The 26803-nt window shown below is 40.9% G+C and overlaps 1 protein-coding gene across 1 annotated transcript; it reads left to right on the forward strand.

Annotated features, from left to right (window-relative positions):
• Positions 1 to 927: 927 nt before the first annotated feature.
• LOC137257977 (ATP-dependent DNA helicase Q4-like) lies at positions 928 to 14272 on the forward strand. The gene is made up of 5 exons (XM_067795503.1): positions 928 to 981; positions 1747 to 1915; positions 12022 to 12208; positions 13179 to 13323; positions 13969 to 14272. Exons 2-5 carry the CDS (start codon positions 1783 to 1785, stop codon positions 14209 to 14211), a joined length of 708 nt encoding a protein of 235 aa, XP_067651604.1. The 5' UTR covers positions 928 to 981; positions 1747 to 1782; the 3' UTR covers positions 14212 to 14272.
• The last annotated feature ends 12531 nt before the right edge of the window (positions 14273 to 26803 follow it).

Consider the following 26803-nt stretch of genomic DNA (forward strand, 5'->3'; position numbering starts at 1 on the left):
GATTATTTAACAGCTGTGTACACAAAACTTTAATATACCACATCACACAAGAAATAAGCCATAATATTGGAACATCAATGTTGGTACTGATCCTTATTTTCTGTGTTTTTTAATTAGCATTCTCAATAAAACTGACTGATTTACCAGCAGTTAACAAGGAAATGTTTTTTATAAGAGATAAAAATAAGTTAATACTACAGAAGTTAAGACTCACTAGTTTAAATGAAGCTGCTTATTTCAGTCAACTGCTCTGTACTCCACACTCTCTTAAGGTACTATTTACACATGAACTGATGTGTTATAAAACAGATTCGTAGCATGGAAAAGATGATTGTCACGAGTTCAGTAAAATATGAACCTGAGTGGAAAATGGAAATTTCTGAACAAAACTTTACACCAAAATGCAGCAGTTCACACACATGGTGTTTGCTCTTGCTCTCAACAGTTTGACACATGTTCCTCGTGCAATTCATCTGCATATGGTTTGCAGTTGGTTCCTCCAAGTTAGTGGCAAAATTCATAGTTATGTAGCCATATATACACAACACGGATCTTCTCCTACATGTTTCAATAATGAATATTGAAACACGTAGCAGAAAATCTGTGTTGTGTTATCATTTCGGAAACTACTTGTTATATATGTACTACTGTATGCTCAGTATTCTCATCACTTTTTTAGATAGATAGACAGACCGACATAGTGACATAACATAGAGTGAGTGCTTTTGATGGGTCGTATAAATAACACCTGACATTGTTCTGAAGGAATTGCCACTCTGCTATGCTACCTGGAGCTGGTGCCAGAGAACTGGCTGGAGAACCTGCAGCCTGTGTATGCCACCTGTAAGGTTCTGTGTTATGGAGGACCACCACAACTACAGGCTGTGTCCAAGAAGGTGAGTACCCCTACAGCCTGTGTATGCCACCTGTAAGGTTCTGTGTTACGGAGGACCACCACAACTACAGGCTGTGTCCAAGAAGGTGAGTACCCCTACAGCCTGTGTATGCCACCTGTAAGGTTCTGTGTTATGGAGGACCACCACAACTACAGGCTGTGTCCAAGAAGGTGAGTACCCCTACAGCCTGTGTATGCCACCTGTAAGGTTCTGTGTTACGGAGGACCACCACAACTACAGGCTTTGTTCAAGAAGGTGAGTACCCCTACAGCCTGTGTATGCCACCTGTAAGGTTCTGTGTTACGGAGGACCACCACAACTACAGGCTTTGTTCAAGAAGGTGAGTACACCTGCAGCCTGTGTATGCCACCTGTAAGGTTCTGTGTTATGGAGGAGCTCCACACGAAAGGTGGAGTAAGGAAGTGAGTAGAAAGGCAGGCTGTGTCCAAATATGAAAGAAGGTGAATTTGGTTGCTTTGTAGAAAGAATGTGAGTATAGCTGCTATGTAGGAAGGTGAGTATGCTGCATCCCTGAAGATGTGTCTTGTGCAAGTTATGTTCAAGAAGGTGAGTATCATAACTACAGAAGCATACAGCTGTGATGATGCTTCTGTTAGGGCAAGATATGCGTACCATATTTTGCAAACAGTTAGTGTTGTCACTAATTTTCAGCATCAATTCAAGTAATTTTCTCTATTATTTTGCCTTTTTAAGCCAACACAATTTGTATCTTCAGATGATCAAGACATTATTCTTGTGGGTTGATTTTGTATCTATACATGATGATGTTAGTGCTGTGATCGCATGGTGGAATGGTCTGTTACTACAGGCAAAAGACTGTCTGTTTCAGTGTCCCCCGGTTGCAGTGGCTATTGCCAGACAGAAGATGGAGGGCAAGTCCTTCTCTAATGCCAACAGTGTGGAATTCCCCATTGTTGAGGTCAGTGACACCATGGGGTGGGACTCAGGACCGGTGAAGAGAGAGGTCAAGCTGTTGCAGTGGAACTGGAATAGACAAGGTGACACTTGGGGATTTGGTGGAAATGTATGTTCAAAAGCAGAGAGTCATGTGAAGATGGTGGTGAATGTTGATGACTGAGGGGAGAGTCAGATGAAGATGGTGGTGAATGTTGATGACTGAGCCCGGAGAGTCAGATGAAGATGGTGGTGAATGTTGATGACTGAGGGGAGAGTGAGATGAAGATGGTGGTGAATGTTGATGACTGAGGGGAGAGTGAGATGAAGATGGTGGTGAATGTTGATGACTGAGCCCGGAGAGTCAGATGAAGATGGTGGTGAATGTTGATGGCTGAGGGGAGAGTGAGATGATGATGGTGGTGAATGTTGATGGCTGAGGGGAGAGTGAGATGAAGATGGTGGTGAATGTTGATGTCTGAGGGGAGAGTGAGATGAAGATGGTGGTGAATGTTGATGACTGAGGGGAGAGTGAGATGAAGATGGTGGTGAATGTTGATGACTGAGGGAGAGTGAGATGAAGATGGTGGTGAATGTTGATGGCTGAGGGGAGAGTGAGATGATGATGGTGGTGAATGTTGATGGCTGAAGTGAGAGTGATATGAAGATGGTGGTGAATGTTGATGACTGAGGGGAGAGTGAGATGAAGATGGTGGTGAATGTTGATGACTGAGGGGAGAGTGAGATGAAGATGGTGGTGAATGTTGATGACTGAAGGGAGAGTGAGATGAAGATGGTGGTGAATGTTGATGCCTGAGGGGAGAGTGATATGAAGATGGTGGTGAATGTTGATGGCTGAGGGAGAGTGAGATGAAGATGGTGGTGAATGTTGATGACTGAGGGGAGAGTGAGATGAAGATGGTGGTGAATGTTGATGACTGAGGGGAGAGTGAGATGAAGATGGTGGTGAATGTTGATGACTGAGGGGAGAGTGAGATGAAGATGGTGGTGAATGTTGATGGCTGAGGGAGAGTGAGATGAAGATGGTGGTGAATGTTGATGGCTGAGGGGAGAGTGAGATGAAGATGGTGGTGAATGTTGATGGCTGAGGGGAGAGTGAGATGAAGATGGTGGTGAATGTTGATGGCTGAGGGGAGAGTGAGATGAAGATGGTGGTGAATGTTGATGACTGAGGGGAGAGTGAGATGAAGATGGTGGTGAATGTTGATGGCTGAGGGAGAGTGAGATGAAGATAGTGATGAATGTTGATGGCTGAGGGAGAGTGAGATGAAGATGGTGGTGAATGTTGATGACTGAGGGGAGAGTGATATGAAGATGGTGGTGAATGTTGATGTCTGAGGGGAGAGTGAGATGAAGATGGTGGTGAATGTTGATGACTGAGGGGAGAGTGAGATGAAGATGGTGGTGAATGTTGATGACTGAGGGGAGAGTGAGATGAAGATGGTGGTGAATGTTGATGGCTGAGGGGAGAGTGAGATGAAGATGGTGGTGAATGTTGATGACTGAGGGCAGAGTGAGATGAAGATGGTGGTGAGTGTTGATGGCTGAGGGGAGAGTGTAGATGAAGATGGTGGTGAATGTTGATGACTGAGGGGAGAGTGAGATGAAGATGGTGGTGAATGTTGATGGCTGAGGGGAGAGTGAGATGAAGATGGTGGTGAATGTTGATGACTGAAGACAGTAGAACATTGCTGATAGTGGTGAAAAGTTACTCACTAAAACAGGATATTTTCATCAGTGTGAAGATTTCATGACACCTTCCTCAATGATTACACGAAAGGACTTTACTCTGAAGACACTATCTATCTAATGAAAGCTGTGTGATTTCTCTAGGGAAGCAGTTGTCAGCTTGCTGAAGGGATTAAGATCATGTTTTTAACAAACTCAGTTTGAAATTTTCATGTTTTGCAAAAGTAAAATGCTAAAAAGTACACTCAGTGGTTTACCCTGTTTTTGTAGACACACAAAAATGCAAGTTTGTACGAAACAGCGACAACCGCCCCCAAAGAGAAAATAGAGCAAAATCAGGGGAAAATCCTCAAGGGAAAATATCCTTACTTCTCAATAATGGCTCATGTTTTATCATGCTTATAAACTGACCAAAGATATGTTGTAGTATGTTATAATTTCAGCTTTTGGTATTTACTGTTGAGATCAACTGGGATGCGATCTTGCCTGACCTTACCTTGACCTTGCTCTGCACACACTACCCATATCCTGCTAGTGCACTGTACATGCTTCCCGTCTTGTAAGTGTAAGGGCCATAAAGTTTTCTAGTCCAGTACTGGGATTTGAACCAAGGACATTCTGTTCCAAAGTCGGACACCTTGTCCACATAATGAAAGAGGTTAACCCCATCAGCAAGCTGACAAGTTAAAGATATCATCTGTAGGACACCCTGCTACATAAAGAACATACTATTCATGCTGACAAACAATCTTATTTCTTCATAGCTATCCTTCTTAGCCTAGGGAATAAAACCACCACACTAGTAAGAGGTTGTAGGTTTGAAACCAGGAATCAGCACTATATTTTGTAGGTAGTAGTATACACGATAGCGGTACTGTGACTGGACCTCCCAAAAAGTTTATAGTAGCCTCAAAATCTGTAGTTCAACATGGGTTTTGACAACCCCCATCTTGGAAAGCCAAGTCCAAGAAATATGTGCACTTCGAGGTGTGCTGTCATCAGCTGAAACCAAAAGCATTTTGATATCGAATCAAAAGACTCTGCGACATATGGTGAGAGCTGATCAAGGAAACCATGTCACCAGTCGAAGAAGAAAAAGCACCAGAAGTACTGGTCATTGAACCGTTGCCACTGCAAAAGGTGACTCGAGACAGATCGAAAGTGGTAATACCCAGTCACACTTTGCTGGCCATCCAGAACTTTTACAACCACATGGGGAAGATCGAGACTCATTTGCAGCAAACCGTGAATATGTAGGTAAACATCTTGTCTAGAGTGGACGTCGACGATGACGAAGAGGAGCAGCATTAAGAAGGAGAGAGCCATTTCGATATCCTGAGGGTGGGGTGGATGGTGAAAGCAATACAAACATCGGTCTACGTTTCAATGGCTGAAGTGCTTCTATGGAAGGTCACCCAATGGAAGCACCACAGCACACCAGTCCACATACCAGCCATACAAAAAGTAGGTGAGAAGACAGCAAGGCCAGAGGGACAATATTTAAGTAATGCCCCCTAATCAACGGGGCATTGGGGTATGACTCTTTGAAATGCAAGTGGAGTATGGTTAGTCACTCTGGACTGAAATTGTAGAATGTATCACTTAATATTTCACTCTCTGGTATCATTCCAGTAAAGTTATGTACAATTTCACACCCTGAGAATATATTTTGTAAGAACACTTAAAGTTGAAATAAATTAACTGGTACTATGCAAAGTTAAACTGGCTGACATGAACAAAGAGGGTGGAGAGATTTACTTGCAAGATGTGTTGTATCAATACATGGATACAGGGTGTTACCTGAACTCACAAATGTTTGGGTCCTAGACACCCGGAGTTATAAGTTCTAAGGGTCCTTGCAGTATGAGGGACTGAAGTAACAGTGAATAGAATGTATGTTTTGACAATATCCATAGAGCCTGAAGTGAGTCAGTGAGTTTGGATTTACATCGCTTTTAGCAGTATTCCAGCAATATCATGGCAGGGGACACCAAAAGTGGGCTTCACACATTGTATCATTGTGGGGCATTGAACCTGGGTCTTCGGTCTGATGAGTGAAGGCTTTAACCACTAGGCTACCCCACCGTCCCAGAGCCTGGAGTAAATCACTGATCGCTTGAACTGACGGATAAACTGATGCTCTGAATGAAACAACTAAATACTGAGTAAACTCATAGATATGTTGTGGCTACAGTGAATAGTACTGAGCATGCTTGTGTATACAGTGATTTTTGTTCTGTGTCTATTCTCTATATTTGTGTGTAATGGACAAACATTGGGGCATTCCGTAACCCCCTGTGGATATCTAATTGAAGCCATACTGGATCCAAAAACAATGAAGCAGTTGTTGTAAATTTCAGCTACCAATCAGTTTAGAGGTCATTCTGAATTAAAACAAAGCATGTTTGAGGTTTGATATTGTGGGTCTTCAGTGTATCCATGGTCATAATGGCTGAAGTCATCACATTTCTACTGTAGACCTTGGCGGTCATCAGCTCATGGATGTTAAGATCTTGGTAACTAGCTACTTATTCATTAACAGATGTGACACAGCTGTGACACAGCTTATGTGATCAGATAATTAGAGATGTTTGTTTATTATCAAGATTAATGATCAAATTTAATAATGAGAGTTATGTTACTGCTTTGAAGACTTGGTTGGTTGATTACGAATTAGTATGTTTTTCTGTTGTTCAATTGTCATCGGCTTCAGCTTAATTCCCATGACCAGCAGCTAGCCATTTATGCATACATGTTTGTGCAAGTATCAATGCATATTTAATAATATTTAGAAATATTCTTTAGAAGTTATGCTTTTTTAAAAAATACATAAAAACACTTTTAAATATAACTGATGCATGCTCTCTCTGTAATTCAGGTAGTTAGTACCTCTTTTCTGAAATATACTTATATTTCATAATAATATTAATGAGCAGCATATCTTAAAAGCCATGATGGCGTGGCTCGTTGCATTTACTACCGTCTCCGCCATGCATGTGGCTTTGACTATAAGGTCCATCCATGGTACGACCCTGAACATGTCCAGGGCATCATGGAAAATGATGTTTCAAACTTTTATGGATAGGCCCATATACAGCCTGAGAAGAATTCCTACAAACTAACTTGTTCTTGTCCTTTTGGATATTGGCGATGAATTTACTTACATCATTGAATTATATGTCCCTTTAGACAGCAATATGATTGGCAAGATTCAAGAAAATTATGCTAAATATTTGGACCTCACCTTTGAAATGTATCGTTTGCATCCCATGTACACTGTTGTCAGGCTCCCCATTGTTCTTGGTGCCCTTGGTTTGGTACCTCCTGATCTCATGAGGCAGATCACGAGAGTGCCCGGGTTCTCCACCGGGAGCACAGGCCTTCTGACAATCTGGGTAATGCAGAAGGCTGCAGTGTAGGGGAGTCTGCATATTCTTCAGAAAGTTCTTGGTGGGTTCGACTTAATAGGCAGTGTTTCCTGGACGAAGTCCCATTCCCTATCTCGGCTGTGTGTATTAGAGGCAAGGACCCTGAGTTGATGAGGAGCCTTACCAGCCTGACTGTGCCAGGAACCCTCTCTGCTGCCTCTCAGCAACTCATTAAAGAATTCAGTAAATCAGATAATCGCTCAGGGTGGTTATATGATCATTTAGTGATAAGCATGTGTTTATGAATCACCATCATAACAATCCCCACCAGTGACACCCATCACAATCTATGCCAAGGCAATTCAGCTTTTCATCTGATACAAGATGAGGAACATACAGAACACATCAGAAGAGGGAATTGCATCTTACGTCATTGTGGTCTAATTTGAAAATGTCCAATGTACTCATTAACACTCCTGAACACATTTTGAAAACTTTGATGCATTAAGTGAGGCAACCTTGAATGTTCAAGTCAGAGTTATCTGATACCTAAAAGTCTTTGCAGAAGAACATGCTTGACTGTACTTCTAAAGTTGCCTGATATAGACAACAGAGACTGAAAAATGATTTCACTTTAATTGAAAGTTTTTTTTATCTGATGGGATCAGATGTGCCCAAAAAGATAGACAAGTTAATTGAGCAAATATCAAACATGAGTCACTTGCCTCTGTATTATGTGGGCTGTTGGTATCATTACAGAGATGAGGAATCCGAGGTACTCATTTGTTCCATCATGGTGAAGGTGCACAATTACGTTCTTTTTTTGTTTGTTAAATCAAGATATTACATCTAATAACATCCTATATGTCTGACCTGAGAGTCTTGTGTAAAGGGCAGTGCCGATAACATCTGACTGCAGCGTTGGATTGCAGATCTATTTGGATGGAGAAAGGTATTCCTCTGTGGACATACACAGATGATCTTTTAATGATCTTTTTAATAATAATGATAGCTGACGTTAAGAATGGGAAGAAGTTGTCATGTACTTGTCTTTTCTCAAAGATTTATGTGTGTTATCCTTCACTTTGTTATAACAGGCTGGTTATTTCATTCATGGTGTTTAGTGTATAGTGAACTTAAAAGGGAACTTCACACTATTAGTGAATTGTAATGAAAATTGAAAGTCTTAACTGCACCCGTTTAATGGGTTTCACCAAAGTGTTAACACTCAGCTGTTATCATGGGTTTCACCAACTTGTTAACACTCAGGGTTTCACCAAAGTGTTAATATCACACAACTGTTATCATGGGTTTCACCAAAGTGTTAACAGCACACAACTGTTATCATGGGTTTCAACAAAGTGTTAATATCACACAATTGTTATCATGGGTTTCACCAAAGTGTTAACAACACACAACTGTTACCATGGGTTTCACCAAAGTGTTAACAGTGCACAACTGTTATCATGGGTTTCACCAAAGTGTTAACAGCGCACAACTGTTACCATGGGTTTCACCAAAGTGTTAACAGCGCACAACTGTTATCATGGGTTGCACCAAAGTTTTAACAGCGCACAACTGTTACCATGGGTTTCACCAAAGTGTTAACAGCGCACAACGGTTACCATGGGTTTCACCAAAGTGTTAACAGCGCACAACTGTTACCATGGGTTTCACCAAAGTGTTTGCAGCGCACAACGGTTACCATGGGTTTCACCAAAGTGTTAACAGCGCACAACGGTTACCATGGGTTTCACCAAAGTGTTAACAACACACAGCTGTTATCATGGTTTCACTGAGTGTTTACTATCTTAGACCAGCATCACAAGGGCTCCTCGTCCTGCCTTAAGCTGACCGTGCTGTGATTTATCTTGAATGATGATCTAAGTGGTGTTGAACTGTCTCACTATTGACGTGCACTCGCTATTCATATCACAGTACCTAGTTTCTCATCTTGTCCATTTACATCAGTCATTTCTTGGACAAATGTGATGAAATTACTGTAATATAATGTCCTTTAACACCCTTATTGTCAGATTTCACCCACTTTAAGTAACCTGCATAGTGATGATGATAACTGTTGAATTCAAAACATGGTATTTTGCCATATGTGCAAATATAGATATAATATGTTTATATATATATAAATGTTTTCACTTTTATTTGTGCACAGAACAATTTATTATAGCCATTTAAAAAAAAGCAAACAATTTGACAGTGTTGTGTCCCCATTATCCATTTGTCCACTGTAAGAATGAGTGTCTGTAAGGATGAGTGTCTGTAAGGATGAGTGTCTGTAAGGATGAGTGTCTGTAAGAATGAGTCTGTAAGGATGAGTGTCTGTAAGAATGAGTGTCTGTTAGGATGAGTGTCTGTAAGGATGTGTGTCTGTAAGAATGAGTGTCTGTAAGAATGAGTGGCTGAATATAAAACTCATTAACACATGCTAAACTTTCAAAGCTGTATTTCTGAGAGAAAAAAATAATTTCCTACCTTCCTCGTCATTTTATTTTGTGAAAAATTAAAAAAAATTGTCCTACTACCCTCTTCACTTTTTGGAAAAATGTGCCCTTCAATTTCTTTTATGCAACCTTACATACAAGGGCACTGGCTGTCCTTCATTCTAACTGAGCTGCTGCACTGATCTCCAGTGTGACAAGGGGGACTTGAGGAACTGATGTGGGTGTCAGCAAAAGCATTTCATAAAGATTCAGAAAATGTAAATCCTAGCTGCTTTTTGTGTTTTGGGATTGTTGTAGAATTGACTTTCCTTGGGACTGACTGAGGTAAGCATTGTGGTTGTGGGTATGGAGTGAGTGAGTGGGTGGGTGAGTTGAGTTTTATGCCGCACTCAGCAATATTCCAGCTATATGGTGGCAGTCTGTAAATAATCAAGTCTGGACCAGACAATCCAGTGATCAAAAACATGAGCATCGATCTGCACAATTGGGAACCGATGACACGTATCAACCAAGTCAGTGAGTCTGACCACCCAATCCCATTACTGGCCACTTACAACAAGCATAGGTTGCTGAAGGCCTATTCTACCCCAGACCATCACGTGTCTGTGGACTGAATTGTGTCCAGCATTCTATGGTTGTCGCAAGTGACAACTACCAGGATTAAGTGTCAGGCATGTCATTGTATCCAAAATACATAGATCAATACCATGATCCATATATATGTGGATATTGAATATTGGTAAATACACTGTTAAACAACAAGTAAAAATATACCAGTTAAAAATTTAGGGGTTACTGGATTTACAAGATTGATAAAATGCAAATGATGGAAACAGATGGTGAAGAGAAATTAAGGGGAAATGTGACAATTTATTCCATTCCTTTGGAAATGTTTCATCTGTATGGTTATATATTACTTTTTCTTACATGCATTATCATTGGCTAGTGGTATGCTTGCAAAATGAAATATTCCCTAATGTATTTAATGGTGTAGACCCAAACTTGATTTCATCATGGAACACTTTCAGGGAACACATGCAGAAAAATCATTGTGAAAAACAGCCTTGTGAAAAATACATGATCTTCCCAGCTTACAGGAACAATATGGCCACATTTTGCCCCAGTAAGAACCTAATCTCATTCATCGAGAGCACTCACTCGCTCTTGAATATCTCAAGTATATCTTGGTCTCCTTGAAATTAACTCGTATCATGCCATATCTTCATTTTATACACTTACCTTGAACATGTTTTCAGCAAAAAAGTTGCTTCACTTTCTGACATTCGCCATTATACAGAACTGTAAATTTAAGTCTGTGATGCAGGTCCCAGATTTTTGAGGCTCTGTCAGAGCTAAGATAGTCATAGGGTCCATACATTAACATTAACCTACGTCTGCCTTAAGAGAGCTTCGAAAATCTAGGAGTTAAGTATAGAGTTCTTGTAATGAAGAGTGATTGCACAGTTTCCTAAAAGATGTCCATGAAATACCCACGATCCCTTTGTAATGGTTCAGTATAGATTGTTGAAATTTGATAGGCCTGTTATGTTCAATGAACCATAATTGAGGGGTTGAGTGGTGTTCTCATTACTTGTTTGTTCAAGTGATCAATTCAACTTGTTTTCAGCAGGTTGGATCATGTGTCTCTTTGGTATTTAGATTAAGCCTCTCAGCATTCAAAGGACGAATCATTCTGTAATGCAGCTGCTTATACAAAGTGGGTTTTTTTGCTTCTTCTTTTTAGATTTGATGATCAAGTTTTAATAAATAAATATGGTGTTTGAGGAGTGAGAAAACAGATCAAAACTTTATTTCATATGCTTAAGGAAGAGATAGCACAAAGGATATAAATAAAATGTTGTGATTCTGTTTCTGAAATCATTACCTGTAGAGTACAGGTTGATGGAGAAAAGACATATCTCACTATGATTATGTTTGTTTTTTCTACTTTTCGACAAGTTATGTCAATTCATAATGAGGTTGTTTATAAAGGAGGGGTGACCCATTTGGCTTAGAGAGATGTTGCAGTTCTCCATGCAGAGTTGTGACCCTTTGACATGTCAAGATGCACTAATCTTTGGTTTGAATCCCAGATACACCCTGATAATGACTTTCTGCTGATTATTATGCTCACATTTGTATACCCAGGTCAGGTAATCAAAGACACTTTGTTTTTCCCTCAATCACTGGATGTCAATCTCAATGGCACGTCATATTTTCAATCTCAACTCCCAGGGGATCATACAGCTCTTGCAGCCACTAGGTAACCCAAGTTAATGTGGCTTTCTCATCCTTACGAGGTACCCATTCACAGCTGGATGGACATGGACACATAGTCACACTTCTTTGTCCAAGTTTTTACATGTATTAATGTGGCCACCATCTGGTCTTTTGCCAATGGAGTTGTGGCTTCTTTTAAGTACACAGGGTTGTGTATTGTACACTAGGGGTGGTGACAGCATTGAAAGAGTCGGCATATGAGTTGACTTCAACTCAGTGACAGGTGGGTTTAATCCCTACACCTCAAGCTTGCTGATGAGCATCTAATTTTACTTCTTTTTTTTATCTTCCAACCTGCATCTGATGTGTCTTGGCGTCAGAGGAATAATGTTCAAATCAGCATTAACCTCATTACACTCACACATATAAAGAATTTGTTCCTGTTCATAGGGTCTCAGATAACATCTAAGTCTGGCGTGCTGGTGGAGTTCTCAGAGCTGGCGTTCCACTTGCGTTCCCCTGGTGATCTGAATCAGGAGGAAATGGATAATATTGTGGACTTTTTACACAAGAGAGTTACACGTCAAGAAGGGACAGAACTCTACCAGCTGAATCTACTCTACAACTCACTAAAAAGGTAACATTATTTCACACAAATACAGTGTGAAGTTGATTGGAAAACATAACAATACTTTCATGATACTTATTAAAAAGCGTAATTGACCCCTAACATAACATTTCTAACCAGCAGATTTTGAAAGGAGGAAGTAAGAAAGTAGTCAATACCCATAACACCTGTCATTACCAATGTCCATATGTTATGGACGACATGCTTATTTGTCATTACCAATGTTCATATGTTATGGACGACATGCTTATTTGTCATTACCAATGTCCATATGTTATGGATGACATGCTTATTTGTCATTACCAATGTCCATATGTTATGGATGACATGCTTATTTGTCATTACCAATGTCCATATGTTATGGACGACATGCTTATTTGTCATTACCAATGTCCATATGTTATGGACGACATGCTTATTTGTCATTACCAATGTTCATATGTTATGGACGACATGCTTATTTGTCATTACCAACGTCCATATGTTATGGACGACATGCTTATTTGTCATTACCAACGTCCATATGTTATGGACGACATGCTTATTTGTCATTACCAATGTCCATATGTTATGGACGACATGCTTATTTGCAGAGCAGAGTTACATCCCAGGTGGGTTTGAATCAAGGTTTGGCCCCAGCTGTGTTTCTCAGTTTGCTAGATGGGTCTTGTGGTCCACCGAATGTGGAGCACCTGCATGACTTAAAGCTTTTCTCTTGCATCAAGCTGACAGAATAGAAATATTGTTCAGTCTGGTGTTCAAACTCACTCACTCACTCACTCACTCACTCACTCACTCACTCACTCACTCACTCACTGCTGCCTTGCCTTGATGCAAAATAGATGACATGGACTTGTGGTTGATTGTGGCTGTTGTTTTGACCCACGGGATTCTGTTTTTTCTAGAGGCTGTGATATAATCTTTATGTTGCAAAGTCTTTATGTTACAAAGTACTTACTTCCTGTCTTGTTGTGTACAGCTGTGCCCACAAGAGCTATTGGATGTGTGCGGATGAGGCCAATATGAATAAGAGTGACAAGCTCAGACAGTTGATGGAAAACTTTTTTGAAGATAAGAAGTCAGCACTGGAGAGGATGGACGAAGAGGAATCTGAGTCTAACGAGGTAGGTCAGAGGATGAAGGTCAAATGTCTGAGTAGATAGGTCATAAGGTAGCTGGGTGACTCACACTTCTTGAGGTCTTGACTGGGTATGTCACACTTCTTGAGGTCTTGACTGGGTATGTCACACTTCTTGAGGTCTTCACTGGGTATGTCACACTTCTTGAGGTCTTGACTGGGTTAAGGTCACCAATGGAAAGTCAACACTTCGACAGGGTAGGTCACACTTTCAAGATCAGAAGTTTGACCTAGAATTTTGCAGACTGGAGATCAGGTGACTGTCTGACTACATCACAAGACTTTATAAAAGAGAGGTAGAGAGGTCAGAGATAACTAGGGATAACTGTTCAAAAAGATTTGGGTTAAGTTTATAGTTCCGGCTTAGAGATGCTGACATACTGCTTGCAAATAGCCAGGTCAGAGGTTGAGGTTAGGGAGCAACACCACGTCACAGAAATGTCACCATGTAAAGAGAATCTACCTCCAATATTGTAATGACTACCTGTCAGGACAGATGTGTTGAATTATGCAGTCATACTAAAGCTTACACAGCTTATACATGTTTCATTTCTTTAAGCCTCAGTATGTTTGATATCAGTATGTTGAGATGCTCTTTACACTTTGTAGATATATCCCTTTGTGTCTCCAGATCCCATCACCCCGAGACCTAGACCAGGTCATCTTAGACGTCCGCCAGTTCATCACCTTATATGGACAGGAGCACAGCCTCACGGGGAGATCTATAGCACGTGTGTTCCATGGTATTGGCAGCCCATGCTTCCCAATTGAAACTTGGTGCCGTGTAAGAAGGTTCTGGCGGAGTCATCTTCATGTCAACTTCAATGTGTGTCTCAAAGCAGCGACCAGGGAACTTGTCAGGCTCAGATCATAGCTGTACTTAGCTGTTGGATGTTCGGGAGGAGTGATATTCGTGTCAACTGCAGCAGGGAACAGGGAACTTGTCAGGCTCTGATCATAACTGTACTTGGCCGTTGGATGTTCGGGAGGAGTGATATTCATGTCAACTGCAGCAGGGAACAGGGAACTTGTCAGGCTCTGATCATAACTGTACTTGGCCGTTGGATGTTCGGGAGGAGTGATATTCATGTCAACTGCAACAGGGAACAGGGAACTTGTCAGGCTCTGATCATAACTGTACTTGGCCGTTGGATGTTCGAGAGGAGTGATATTCGTGTCAACTGCAACAGGGAACAGGGAACTTGTCAGGCTCTGATCATAACTGTACTTGGCCGTTGGATGTTCGAGAGGAGTGATATTCGTGTCAACTGCAACAGGGAACAGGGAACTTGTCAGGCTCTGATCATAACTGTACTTGGCTGTTGGATGTTCGAGAGGAGTGATATTCATGTCAACTGCAGCAGGGAACAGGGAACTTGTCAGGCTCTGATCATAACTGTACTTGGCCATTGGATGTTCGAGAGGAGTGATATTCGTGTCAACTGCAACAGGGAACAGGGAACTTGTCAGGCTCTGATCATAACTGTACTTGGCTGTTGGATGTTCGAGAGGAGTGATATTCGTGTCAACTGCAACAGGGAACAGGGAACTTGTCAGGCTCTTATCATAACTGTACTTGGCCGTTGGATGTTCGAGAGGAGTGATATTCGTGTCAACTGAAACAGGGAACGGAGAACATACCAGGTTCAGATCAAAACTACTTGGCTGTTGGATGGTTGGGAAGTGGAATCTTTGTGTCAACTGGCAGCATGTCCTGAAGAAGAGAACAGTGAACTACTCTGGATTGGATTGTAACATACTGGGCTATTTTGGGCCGGTTGGGTAGCCTTGTGGTTGATTCTTGTATCACATGGATACAAAATGTGAAGTCCATTTCTGGTGTCCCCTACCATGATATTGTTGACATGTTTCTAAAAGTGGCTGAAAACCACACTCACTCACTTGTGTCATGGGTGTTCAAGATCAAGTGCAACATGTCCAGAAACAGCAACCAGGGAACATGCCAAGTTCAGAGTGTAACTGTACTTGGCTGTTGGATGTAAAGGAGGAGTGATATTTGTGTCTGATATGTCTGAGGGAACCTGTCATAGTGACTTCATATAAATGTTCTATTGGACTCATCTGTGTCAATTTCAACATGTCTTAAATCATCCATGGATCATGTTAGATTAGATATACAAGGCAAGTGTCAGCTGGAAAGTCATGTCCAGATTGTGTAAGTTTTGGTGAGTGAGCAGACTGAGCAGACGCTGAAGCAATGGTGGAGTTTGAATTTCATACTCACCATCACTTCGTGTCAGACAATAATTTTCTGTCACAAATTGACATTTCCTGTTTTGTCATAATTGGTAGAAATATGAGAGACATTACTTAGTGTCAGAATACATCTCTGTAATCAGTTTTCTTTTAGAGAACTATGAATATATATAGTGTGTAGATAATGCTTTGATCTTTTCTTCAGACACTAATTTCAGGCAACAATGAATTAAATTATATTATAGACAGAGAACTAACCTAATAGACATCTGCTACATCCCAAATCTAGAATTACATCGTGTCAAGTTAAATCCTCCAATTAGTGTGATATATTTTTTCACAATGATTATCTGTGATGAATGTATTTTAAAATATTTTAGTCACTGAGATCAATTTTGGTTCTGTAATAACCTGCTGGTGTATGTTAAAAATCAATGTACGAAATGACCCAAAAATACTTTTAAAGTTTCCACGTTTCTGTGTTTTATATTTTAGTTGATATTAGCATAGTTCTTCTTGTGTAACATATGTTATATTTGGGATTACACTTTCCTAGTAATATACACATTTTGAGTCCCATCCACAATTCGAACTGGCAGCCTCAGAGTCAGGCACCTAATCACCAGCACACAAAGTCAGCTGCCTAACCCGCTCAGCCACCACGACCCCACTACCTCAACTTTCACACTTTGTGTGCTGGTGATTAGGAGCCTGACTCTAAGGGTGTGAGTTTGAATCTCAGAAGGGACTGAACTCGAACAAGTACTAGAATTTGTACTTTACTAAGAAAGTGTACTCATTGTTCTTCTAGTGATTCACAGTTACATAAACAAGCAGACTTACATTTGAGGATTCGGTCTTAGCACTAAAATGGTAGTGTCCGTCACACTCAGAAAATGGTGCCCATGGTGCCCATTCATTTAGAATGTCTCTTTGTGGTGTCTGCTGATGTTTAGTGGTATGGTCTATTGCCACATGTACGAGGGGATGTCAATAAGTTTTGAGCCTTGCATAGAAACACACAAAACATTGGTATGAACCACATTTATTTTTCAACATAGTCCCCTTGTGAGTCAAGACACTTGTTCCGTCTTTTCTGCCAGGCGCTGATGCCATCCCTGTAGAAGGCGCCATTTTGGTCCTCAAACCAAGCCTCAGTAGCAGCAATAAGCTCATTATCATCCTGAAATCTATGACCATGCAAGTGTTTCTTGAGATTTGGGAACAGATGGTAATCACTTGGTGCCAGGTCTGGAGAGTAGGGGATGCGGCAAGATTTCGTACCCGCATTCCTGGACAGCAGCGGCTGCAACGTGAGAGGTGTGTTCTGGAGCATTGTCTTGATGTAGAAGAATACCACGTCATCTTGCCCCGGCGCTTCTCCTTGACTGACAGTCGCACTTGCCTCAACAAGTTAGCGTAATATTCCCCATTCATTGTTCTTCCTTTTGGTAAGTAATCTATGTGGATGACGCCTTTGCTATCCCAGAGGACTGTCGCCATTACCTTCTGCACTGATCTGGAGGTTTTGAACTTTTTCGTCCTGGGAGAAGTGACATGTTTCCATTCCATGGATTCTTGTTTGCTCTCAGGATCATAGTGGTGGATCCAGGTTTCATCACAGGTTACTAGCCTAAAGTGAAAATCTTCTGGATTCTTGTTGTATCTGGTTAGCATGGAGTTGCTTATGGTGACCTTTGTTTGCTTCATTTCATCTGTAAGCATTCTTGGCACCCATCTTGCGCACACCTTAGACATGATCAGATGTTCATGAAGAATTGTCTCGATGTATCCATGTGAAATGCCTGTGGTCTCCTCTAACTCGTGGAGTGTGATTCGACGATTTTCCAGCACAAGTCTATGCACTCTGTCAATGTTTTCCTGACTAGTGCTTGTTGTTGGGCGACCTGGACGGGGGTCATCTTCAAGACTCTCTCTACCATGCTTAAATTCATTGACCGATCGTTTGATGGTAGCAGACGAAGGGGAAGACTTCCTATAAACTGCTGAAAGCCTTTCTTCAAGTTTCCTCCAAGAACTAAAAACTTAATTACTGCTCTATACTCAATTTTATTCATTTGAACTGCAGTGAGGGGGGTCTCTTTCTGTCAATGTGAGCTGTTCAATAACTTCTGAGAGTAGGATACCAAAACTTATATATCACATCAGCTACACCCCAAGCTTCAATGCCGTACCATAGACTGTGACACCTGGGTATGAAAAATGCTCAAGGCTCAAAACTTATTGACAACCCCTCATAGCTATAATCCAGCAATATCATAGTCGGGGACTCATGAAATGGCCTTCACACATTGTACCTATGTGGGGAGTCGAACCTGTCTGGTTGGGGAGACGAGTGAACACTTTAAGCACCTTGAGGCTACCCCAGTGCCTCAATGGCATATATAAGATCACTCTAGCTGCCAGGACTGCTTGAGGGTGAATGAGTCGACACCGATCACGTCACAGACGTAACAGCTCCATCATGATTACATATAGATAATAGTTAATGATTGTATTAGATAATAATTTCGGTCTGAACCAGTCATTGATAGCCAGAACAATGGTTCATCGACTTGGAATGAAGGCACATAGTCAAGTAGATCATATATGGGAGCCAGCCTATCTCCATCACTCCCAGATTTCACCCGAGGGAGTCAAGGAACATATATTGAATGGTAGATGTTCTTGAATCCCTTAACTGCTGGAGTAGTTCACCACTATATCACCCCCTGCTAGAGATAAGAGGCGGCTAACAGGACTGGGTGGTCAGACTCGCTCACTTGGTTGACATATGTCATCGCCTCCCAATTGTGTAGATTGATGCTCATGCTTTGGATTAGTCGATTGTCTGGTGCAGTCTGGATTATGTACAGACCACCGCCATATAGCTGGAATACTGCTTAGCGCAAACTAAAAATAACTCTCATCCCCTGCATCCACCTAAGAAAACAACAGTGTGTCTGAAATTGAAACAAGAAACCAAATTTGTTTTGGCCTGATTTCCCATTTCTTCTTATGGGAGTTGAGGAAGAGAACCGTTTCGTTAATGACTGCAACTTTCATATACCTGTGGTGTTCACAAGATCTTCTCACAGGATGGGATTTATACAAACTGCCATACAATATATATCTATAGTTGTACAGACAGAAGAATGTAGCTTCTGTCTTCCGGTGGGGAGCGAACTCCTTAACCACTAGGCTGCCAAACCGTGAAAGTGAAAGAAGTGTCAAACCAACAAACAAGGAAAGATTGTGATACTAGTATAATGTGTCTACATATATCACTACAAGGGAACTACAACATGGCACTACTGTCGTAGGAGGTGGCTAACGGGGCTGGGTGGTCAGGCTCACTGGCTTGGTTGACATGTTTTTGGTTCCCAAGTGCGCAGATCGATGCTCATGCTGTTGATCACTGGATTGTCTGCTCCATTATTTACAGACCACCGCCATATAGCTGGAATATTGCTGGGTAAAACTAACCTCACTCACTCACTCAATGGCAGTACAAAATAAGGTGTGCATACAAAAACACGGGAGAACACATATCAATGTAATACCCATATATAAGCAGTGGTTACAACGATTAAGCCTCACTGCAACAGTGGTCCAACTATTAAAGTAGGCCTTGGACATCCATATGTTATAAGTAATGTTCACACAATTGTTGGTCTGCTGTAGCGTGAGATGAGAGAGGCAATACAATACGCCTTATATGTAATAAAGCTTCCAGAACTCTCTAACTCTCTGGGTTAGACTATTCACGAGTGGTCCTGAATAGCGCAAGCCATGTCGCGATCAGTCTTGTCTCCCAATCTAAAACAAGTATGCTGCACATCACTACGATTAAATCTTAACTGGATCAACATGACACATTTGCAACACCGACCTGGACACGTCATGGTATCGTGACAGCGCAGATGAAAGCTCATGCAGGCTGGTTTGTCTGATTCAGACTCGAATATTCAGACAGATGGAACATTGCTGAGTGCATGTTTGGTTTCGGTAAATACTTGCATTGCCTTTGCCTGTATTTGTACGTTAGTCGCGCAGGATAGATTCCTGCTGGCAAATCAGCAGATCTGTGGGTCTAATCTACCATTTATAATTAAAAAACTGTGTTTCATTAAACCACAACGTTGAACATTAGAGAACCTTCCCTGCTTGACCGTTCTCTTGGCAGATGTGACAAATGCGGATCAGACAGGTGCCTAGTCACACTTAAAGGTAGTTTACTGCCGCCTATCGGTAATCACTCAATGCTTACTCAATACGTCTGTTATCCTTAGTTTACTGACAGTAACAATTCTGTCTGCTAAGACAAGTAAGACATGATCCTGATAAAACCAGACGTTAATGTTCTGGACTGGATGTCACTTTGCAACAACCCCAGTTCATGTCAACAACATCTTTTGGTTAAGACTTGCAGTATCTGCTGCGAGCACTGGTACATATGGCGAATGTTTTGAACTGGTGGAGTATTGGAGAAATGTTCCGAACCTGCAGAGACGTTAGTGCAGGGTTCAAAATGTTTTTAAAAACGACTTTCCACAGGGCAAGCAACTTTAAGAGAGTACCTTGTCCTGACTTATTTTCAGCTTGTCCTGATTTTATGACACAATGTTTGATGTTAATGTTTACTGGACTATTTATCAAGAATGATAAATTTCAACTCTACTTTAGTATTAATGCGTAATTTAATGGCCACATCATGAGCAGATATGAAATTCCAAGTTTATTTACAGTTTGAAACCATTACTGGAAATTATCTGGTAGCCCACGGACAAGTAAGATGCCATTATTTGATTGCCCGAAATGAAAACTGACTTGTCCCGGGCGTCGGGTGATAGGACTCTTGAACCCTTGCTGTATCGTTCGTATGTAACTGTGACAAGGCTGTGTATCGTACAATAGTGAGAAGAGGCATAAAGATTCAGAGTGATCTTACAAAATCTTCAGTTCAGTTCAGTCAAAGAGATGACACCAACTGACTCCATCTTGAAGACGGTAAACGTGGATGATTTCGTTCTCCTTGATTTAGGTCAGGTTGAATGCTGCCATTTTGAGCAAATCCACTAAACAGATTGTGGGGAAAAGACATAATCACCATTTAGAATTAGAACCAATGCTCAGATCATCATTCACTGGATTATGTGATCCCACAACCATGTGAAATATGACAAGCAGACGCTTCTGTGTATTTCACGTCTTTGAACAATGTGGATAGCCAATAGTGAAATATGTCGCCTTATGATAGGAAATGAAAGCTCTGGTAAAAGTGTCCATCATGTGATTCCCATTGTGTCAAGCATTTTCATGACCCACTTGAAATAGTGATGAATCCAGATGTTCGCGAAAAGCTGGCCATGGTACCCTAGTCCATTGCAAGACAAGTACTTTGCACACCTGTTAAGAATGGGAACGAATGATACTCGTCAAAAGAAGCAGGTGAATCGGAGATAGTTTACTCACTGTCGAATTGGAAAATGACTGCATTAAACATTTTGACAGCATTATTCAATATCGGGAGTTGATCGTGTCCTTTATCTCCAGGAACACAGCAAGTCGTGTGTGGTGTACATGTGTACTCGTCGGCGATTACAACCGGTGACAATAACATGACTCCTCATGAGGTGAAATGACTTCCCGGATAATGAGACAGAGTAGGAGATCGGCGAAACTTGTCATGTTCATGTGAAGACTATTGGTATCTGCATCCTCTCCTGCAAGCAGAGTTGCCTCCCTTGCGGACCTACAGTGGGTTCCAATCCAATATCACCCGGTTATGTCACTGGGTTTGACAGTACCATGTCCGTGCTTGTGTTTTTCACCGAGACACGTGAAGCTGTGAAAAGCTGTTGCCAAAAAACATTCATACATCCTTGAATCTCATGAGAACGCATACAACTCCCCACCGTATGAATGTCGAAATACGCGAAGTTCCGATCGTAGGACTGATTGCATGCAATGCTATTCCAACATAATGTACAGTGTATATTAACCTTCAGTTAACAGTCATAGCCACCGGTGTATTCTCTTTGAGTCAATACATGCTGACACCGTCTATGTATTTGTATGTCCCAGTGGCGTTCACCTGATAATGTCATCCGGTCACAAAAAAGTATCAAATTTCATTTCTAGTTCGTTAACAAAGAGATAAACTTAGAGCAAGGTCGTTATCAGGAACAATGTTTGTATATAAGAGCAATTAATGGAAATGCTCAGACAGAAGTTGACCGAAACCTTTAAAGGTCCGGTAATACAAAATACGTTCAGTGTTCCATACATGTAACCTGATATCCGTTGTCATTAGAGAACGAAACTGGCGTGTTATTAGTTATAACGAATGTCTGTATTCGGACTGCACGGCTCTGGTGTCCTGTTCTTGTATTGCTGGAATGTTGCTAACTGCGGCGTAAAACCATTGTCACTCACTCACGTTCAGCTACCACTGCGACTTAATAGTCTCGGCGTTCACACTGTTGTTTTTTCTTTTGTCAAAAATGTGAGGTTAAAGCCATATAGGTCATGCTTGCCTGGATTACTAGTTCACTTGTAATTTTCCAGTGTTTCACTAACTGAAAGTGAGAGAGAAGACAAAATAACTGTAGTCACAAAAGTGTGCTTCATGACTCTGTTAAACCACCAATTGTGTGTATAAAGAAATTATGACGCTTTCAACGTGATACGTTTAATATTCCAAACTACGCGTGCGTTACACCTTTTGTATATAAAAGAAATAAATTACAAACATCTTTATTTGTTAAAGTTTAATTCAGTATTCAGCTAGTTATTTCTCTCTGTCTCTGTCTCTCTCTCTCGCTCTCTCTCTCTCTCTCTCTGTCGGGACAGCATACTTTGCGCAATGACTAGAATTTGTTCTTTACAATAATTTCACTTGCAACTGGTTTACATATATATATTATAGGCTCAGACTGATTGTATTTTTATTTTACTGAATAATATTGATATTTCCATGCTGTAAATAATGCATAAATATTTTGACATAGGTCCAATATGCCGATTAACATAGGGCAAGTCAGAGAAACCTATCCGACTGATGGTGGCGCATGCTCGTATATTTTATGGCGGTTCTGGAAGATGCAATCACCTGTACTATTTTCTGAGGATTTTAATGGTGTAACTAAAATAAGCTTTGTTTTGTTTGCCTGCTTGGTTTTAGTTTGATTCATGTATTCAGTGAGTCACTGACTAAATGTTGCTTAAAGCCGCATCAGCATTTTCTTATATATATGGCGCACATATCCACGCAACTAGCACATGCTCAACTCGTTACTCTTTCTTTCCATCGATCACTGGATGTCAGTCTCATCATATTATCAATCGTATCATCATTCTCAGCTCCCTTGCGATCATACAACTCTTGCAGCCACTAGGCGCACAAAGTTATTGCGTCTGTTCCTTCCTTACGAGGCATTTGTGTTGACAAACCATATGAATATTTATGAGGAAATATTCAGTTTTAGCACACACAAAATTGATAAATGTGACCTGAGTGACGATATATGAACCTACATCGAAATGTCGTGCCCTAGAATTAGAGAAGTTGTCATCCATATATACTTGGCCACATGAACGAGATAATCATCATTGGAGCAAATGTAGTACTGGAAACCCAAGGTTATATGATTTTGGTATGTATCTCTGGGTATGGAGCAGGATATCATGAACAGCGGTCAACATTCTCGATAAGCAATATTTAGGTACATAAAGCCCTGATATGCTACATTCTGTCATACAATAAACAAACATGGCAACCATGGAAACGCCCTGAATCGCACGTGTCCTAACGATTACTGCTCTGAAACGTATTTTGTCAGAAAGCTGAGTCTTTGAGGTGTCTTATGATACCAAATACATCGTGCTCTGTGCATTGCATGCTTAGCAGTTAAGAAAGATGCGAGGCTAAACATAGAATTTCCAACAAGAATAGCAACAAGGAGGATTACTGTGACCTTGATCTTTGACCTTGTCAGCACATGCATTCTCAAAAATGACATAATCACTGTAGCTGTTATGTTCTTTGAAAATTAACACGACTACCATGGATCGCACCAAAATGATATATTGCCTGACACTGTCAAGTCTTGCAACTGTTGTTTTGGAAAGCTAGAGATTCCAGTCTGACCAATAGTTCCAAATATGTCTCCGGTAGAGGTGTTTCAATATTTACACCAAACGTCAGTGCTCTATATGCGACACATTTACATTTCAAAAAGTAGGTGAGTAAAGTGTCGTTTCATTACAGATAACCCACAACTGAAACAGCAAACGGTGTCTTTCATACTTTTGAGTCTGAAGAATTGTGAACCAGCAATTAGCCATACTTCATCATGGCTGATTGTAACGATCATTGTTGCAGTCAACAATTCCATAAGAACGTAATCCAGAATCTTTATTATATATTGTTGAAAATGTTGTTTACTTTCCATTTTGGAGTCATTATTTGTGAACAAAGTTGTAAATGAATTTTAAAAATAATTATTCCATTCACGACATGTGATAAATTTCGTGAACAAACGTCATTTCGTGCAAGTGATTTTCATGATGTGCTAGTTAACATGGTCGAGGTAAAATATGCAATTTACAGTGAAACGAGTTTAACCAAGTCGTGATTGTGTTCCTTGACGCAGAAGAAAACCCCGTGAACCATAAGTATAGAATATACTGGATATATGTTAACGTCCTGAATGTTGGTGTAAGACAATAGGTCAGGAAGTGTGTGTAGTGACCTGACCTGTGGTATTATGATGCCAAACCTCCAGAGTCATATTGCTTATTGACCTTTTATGACGTTTCTCAACGTCCTGTGTGACGAGACAAAATCGCTCTAGATTGTTGTTTTAATGTTGATACATGAAAATTAACAGAGAAATCTGCACAAAAATGTAAGATATTGAAAACGAAACTGACATAGTTTATGTACTTGTACTTGAGTTTCCTTCGTTTTCTTTTTTGTTGCAGAACGTGTGTACCAGTGATTTCCTGTAATGTTGCCGTGATTCTCTTTTATTGTTTTCAGTTCCTCATTTTGTAAAGGGCGGTGGCGTAACCGAGTGGTTAAAGAATCGGGTTCGATTCCACACATTGGTACATTGTGTGAAGCCCATTTCTGATGGCCCACATCGTGATATTGCGGCGTAAAACGTAACTCACTCACTCACACTCACACACACCTTCATACGATAATATGTACAATGCACAATGCCATTTATAGAAAATGGTCAAATGTAACATATGTTATACTTGGAATTAAACTTCCTCAATCGCAGTGGCTGAGTGGGTTAGACGGCTGACGTTAGGTTACCTGGCGGTGCCTGGATAGGACTCAACCCTATAAAAAGTATTAGAATCTGTATTATACTAAGAAAATGTAATCCCAACATATCATATGTTACGTATAAACTACATAAAGTAATATTTGTATAACGTTATCTCTTAAAATGAAGAGTATAATCATATATAAAAGCTATCACAAGAAATAAGATAAATACAATAAATACATAAATCCTTAGGAGTTATAAAGGAAAGATTTTCTACGTTTTAGAATAGAAGGGCAAGTTGTGACAGCTATTAGACATATCACTGGGGCTGAAAGTATAAACTAGCAAGCTTTGCATCTTGGCGTTCAGAGAACATTTTCATCATCACAGCGACTGATCAACTCAAACCAGATATTATTTTATTGTAGATATTGTAAGAAAGCATGGCATTCATCTTCTGCGGCTTTTCTACATATAAAACATATTCGTTCATCAAGTGGCGAGTTGATATATCGGGCGGTCTCTATTCTACTATAGACGGTGGGTAGTGCAATTCCACTGCAAAATTTGTGCACTTCGACGTTCTGTACGGGCGGATGGGGACATATACTGTTCTGTCAGGTACGAGTACTTGAAGCGGATGTACAATCTTAGTTTGTTTCCTTCCCTGACCTGTCGCACTCAGGGGCTGTAAATTATTGTCGCCTTCCACCGTGTGGTGAATGCCTGTAGCGTATTAGTTTCCACCCTTTTAGCTACATGTCTCGCACTGTACGCATGTATCCGAAATTGACCCAGTCCGAGATCAGGGTACTTCTGTCTAACTCGATGCATCCAGTTTTGGCCCATCATGATTCGCATGTAAAATCTACTTGCAACATACCACTGATAACAATGTTGGTGGAGAAGTCGTCTGCTCCCCAACTTCATACACGCTCAGTTCAACACCGTCCTTCGCCTTCATCTGACTATTGACAACACATGTTATTCCGAGGGCGGTTCGGTGAACATTGGGCAAATAGTGAGTGAGTGAGTTTAGTATTACGCCGCACTCAGCAATATACCAGCTATATGGCGGCGATCTGTAAATAATCGAGTCTGGACCAGACAATCCAGTGATCAACAGCATGAGTATCGATCTGCGCAATTGGGAACGGATGACATGCGGAAACTACGTCAGCGAGTCTGACCACCCGATCACGTTAGTCGCCTCTTACGACACGCAAAGTCGCCTTTTGTGGGTTGTTGAAGGCATATTGTACTCCGGACCTTCACGGCTCCTCTGGGTAAATATTCTCTGTGGGTTGAAAGCAACATTTTATCCACCGTTAGGTCTAAGTATTTTATCCTGTTGTAGGAAGATAGAGGATTTTGAACTTTTATCTGTTTCACTTGGCAACCCGTTCCTAACCTGTAGTAGTGTCAAGGTCTGCAATAATATTCTTAATATACATCGTAAAATTTGATACAAACAACATGAATATGTATTTACATTTTATATAATTTATATTAGGCATGTCTTAATGCAGTAGTGTCTCCCATAAATGGCTGAGCCGCTGGTTGTTTGAGAGACAAAAATAAGAACATTTGTCTGTCTTGATGTAGGTATACACGTGTTGTAAGCAAATGGGTCGAAAACAACAGTCAAATGATCTAACGTGTTATATTTGGGATTACACTTTCTGAGTGAAGAACAAATTCAAATACCAGTTTTTGACTTGAGTTCCATTAAGGATTCGAACCCGCGCCCTCAGAGTCAGGCACCTAACCTCCAGGCACCTCAAAATACTAGAATGTTTACTGTATTCAGACATGGAAGCCACTCCACGCTCAGCTCCACGATGGCAAGCTCACCCGATTTGTGATGAAGTCTGCATCTGTTCCGCTACGATGACAAGCTCATGATTGATCTGCTGACCAGTGGGCAATCTCGCAATGGCAACATGACGTTAGAAACGCATA

Source organism: Haliotis asinina, chromosome 12, assembly GCF_037392515.1.
Source record: "Haliotis asinina isolate JCU_RB_2024 chromosome 12, JCU_Hal_asi_v2, whole genome shotgun sequence".
In the NCBI taxonomy this organism is placed as follows: domain Eukaryota; kingdom Metazoa; phylum Mollusca; class Gastropoda; order Lepetellida; family Haliotidae; genus Haliotis; species Haliotis asinina.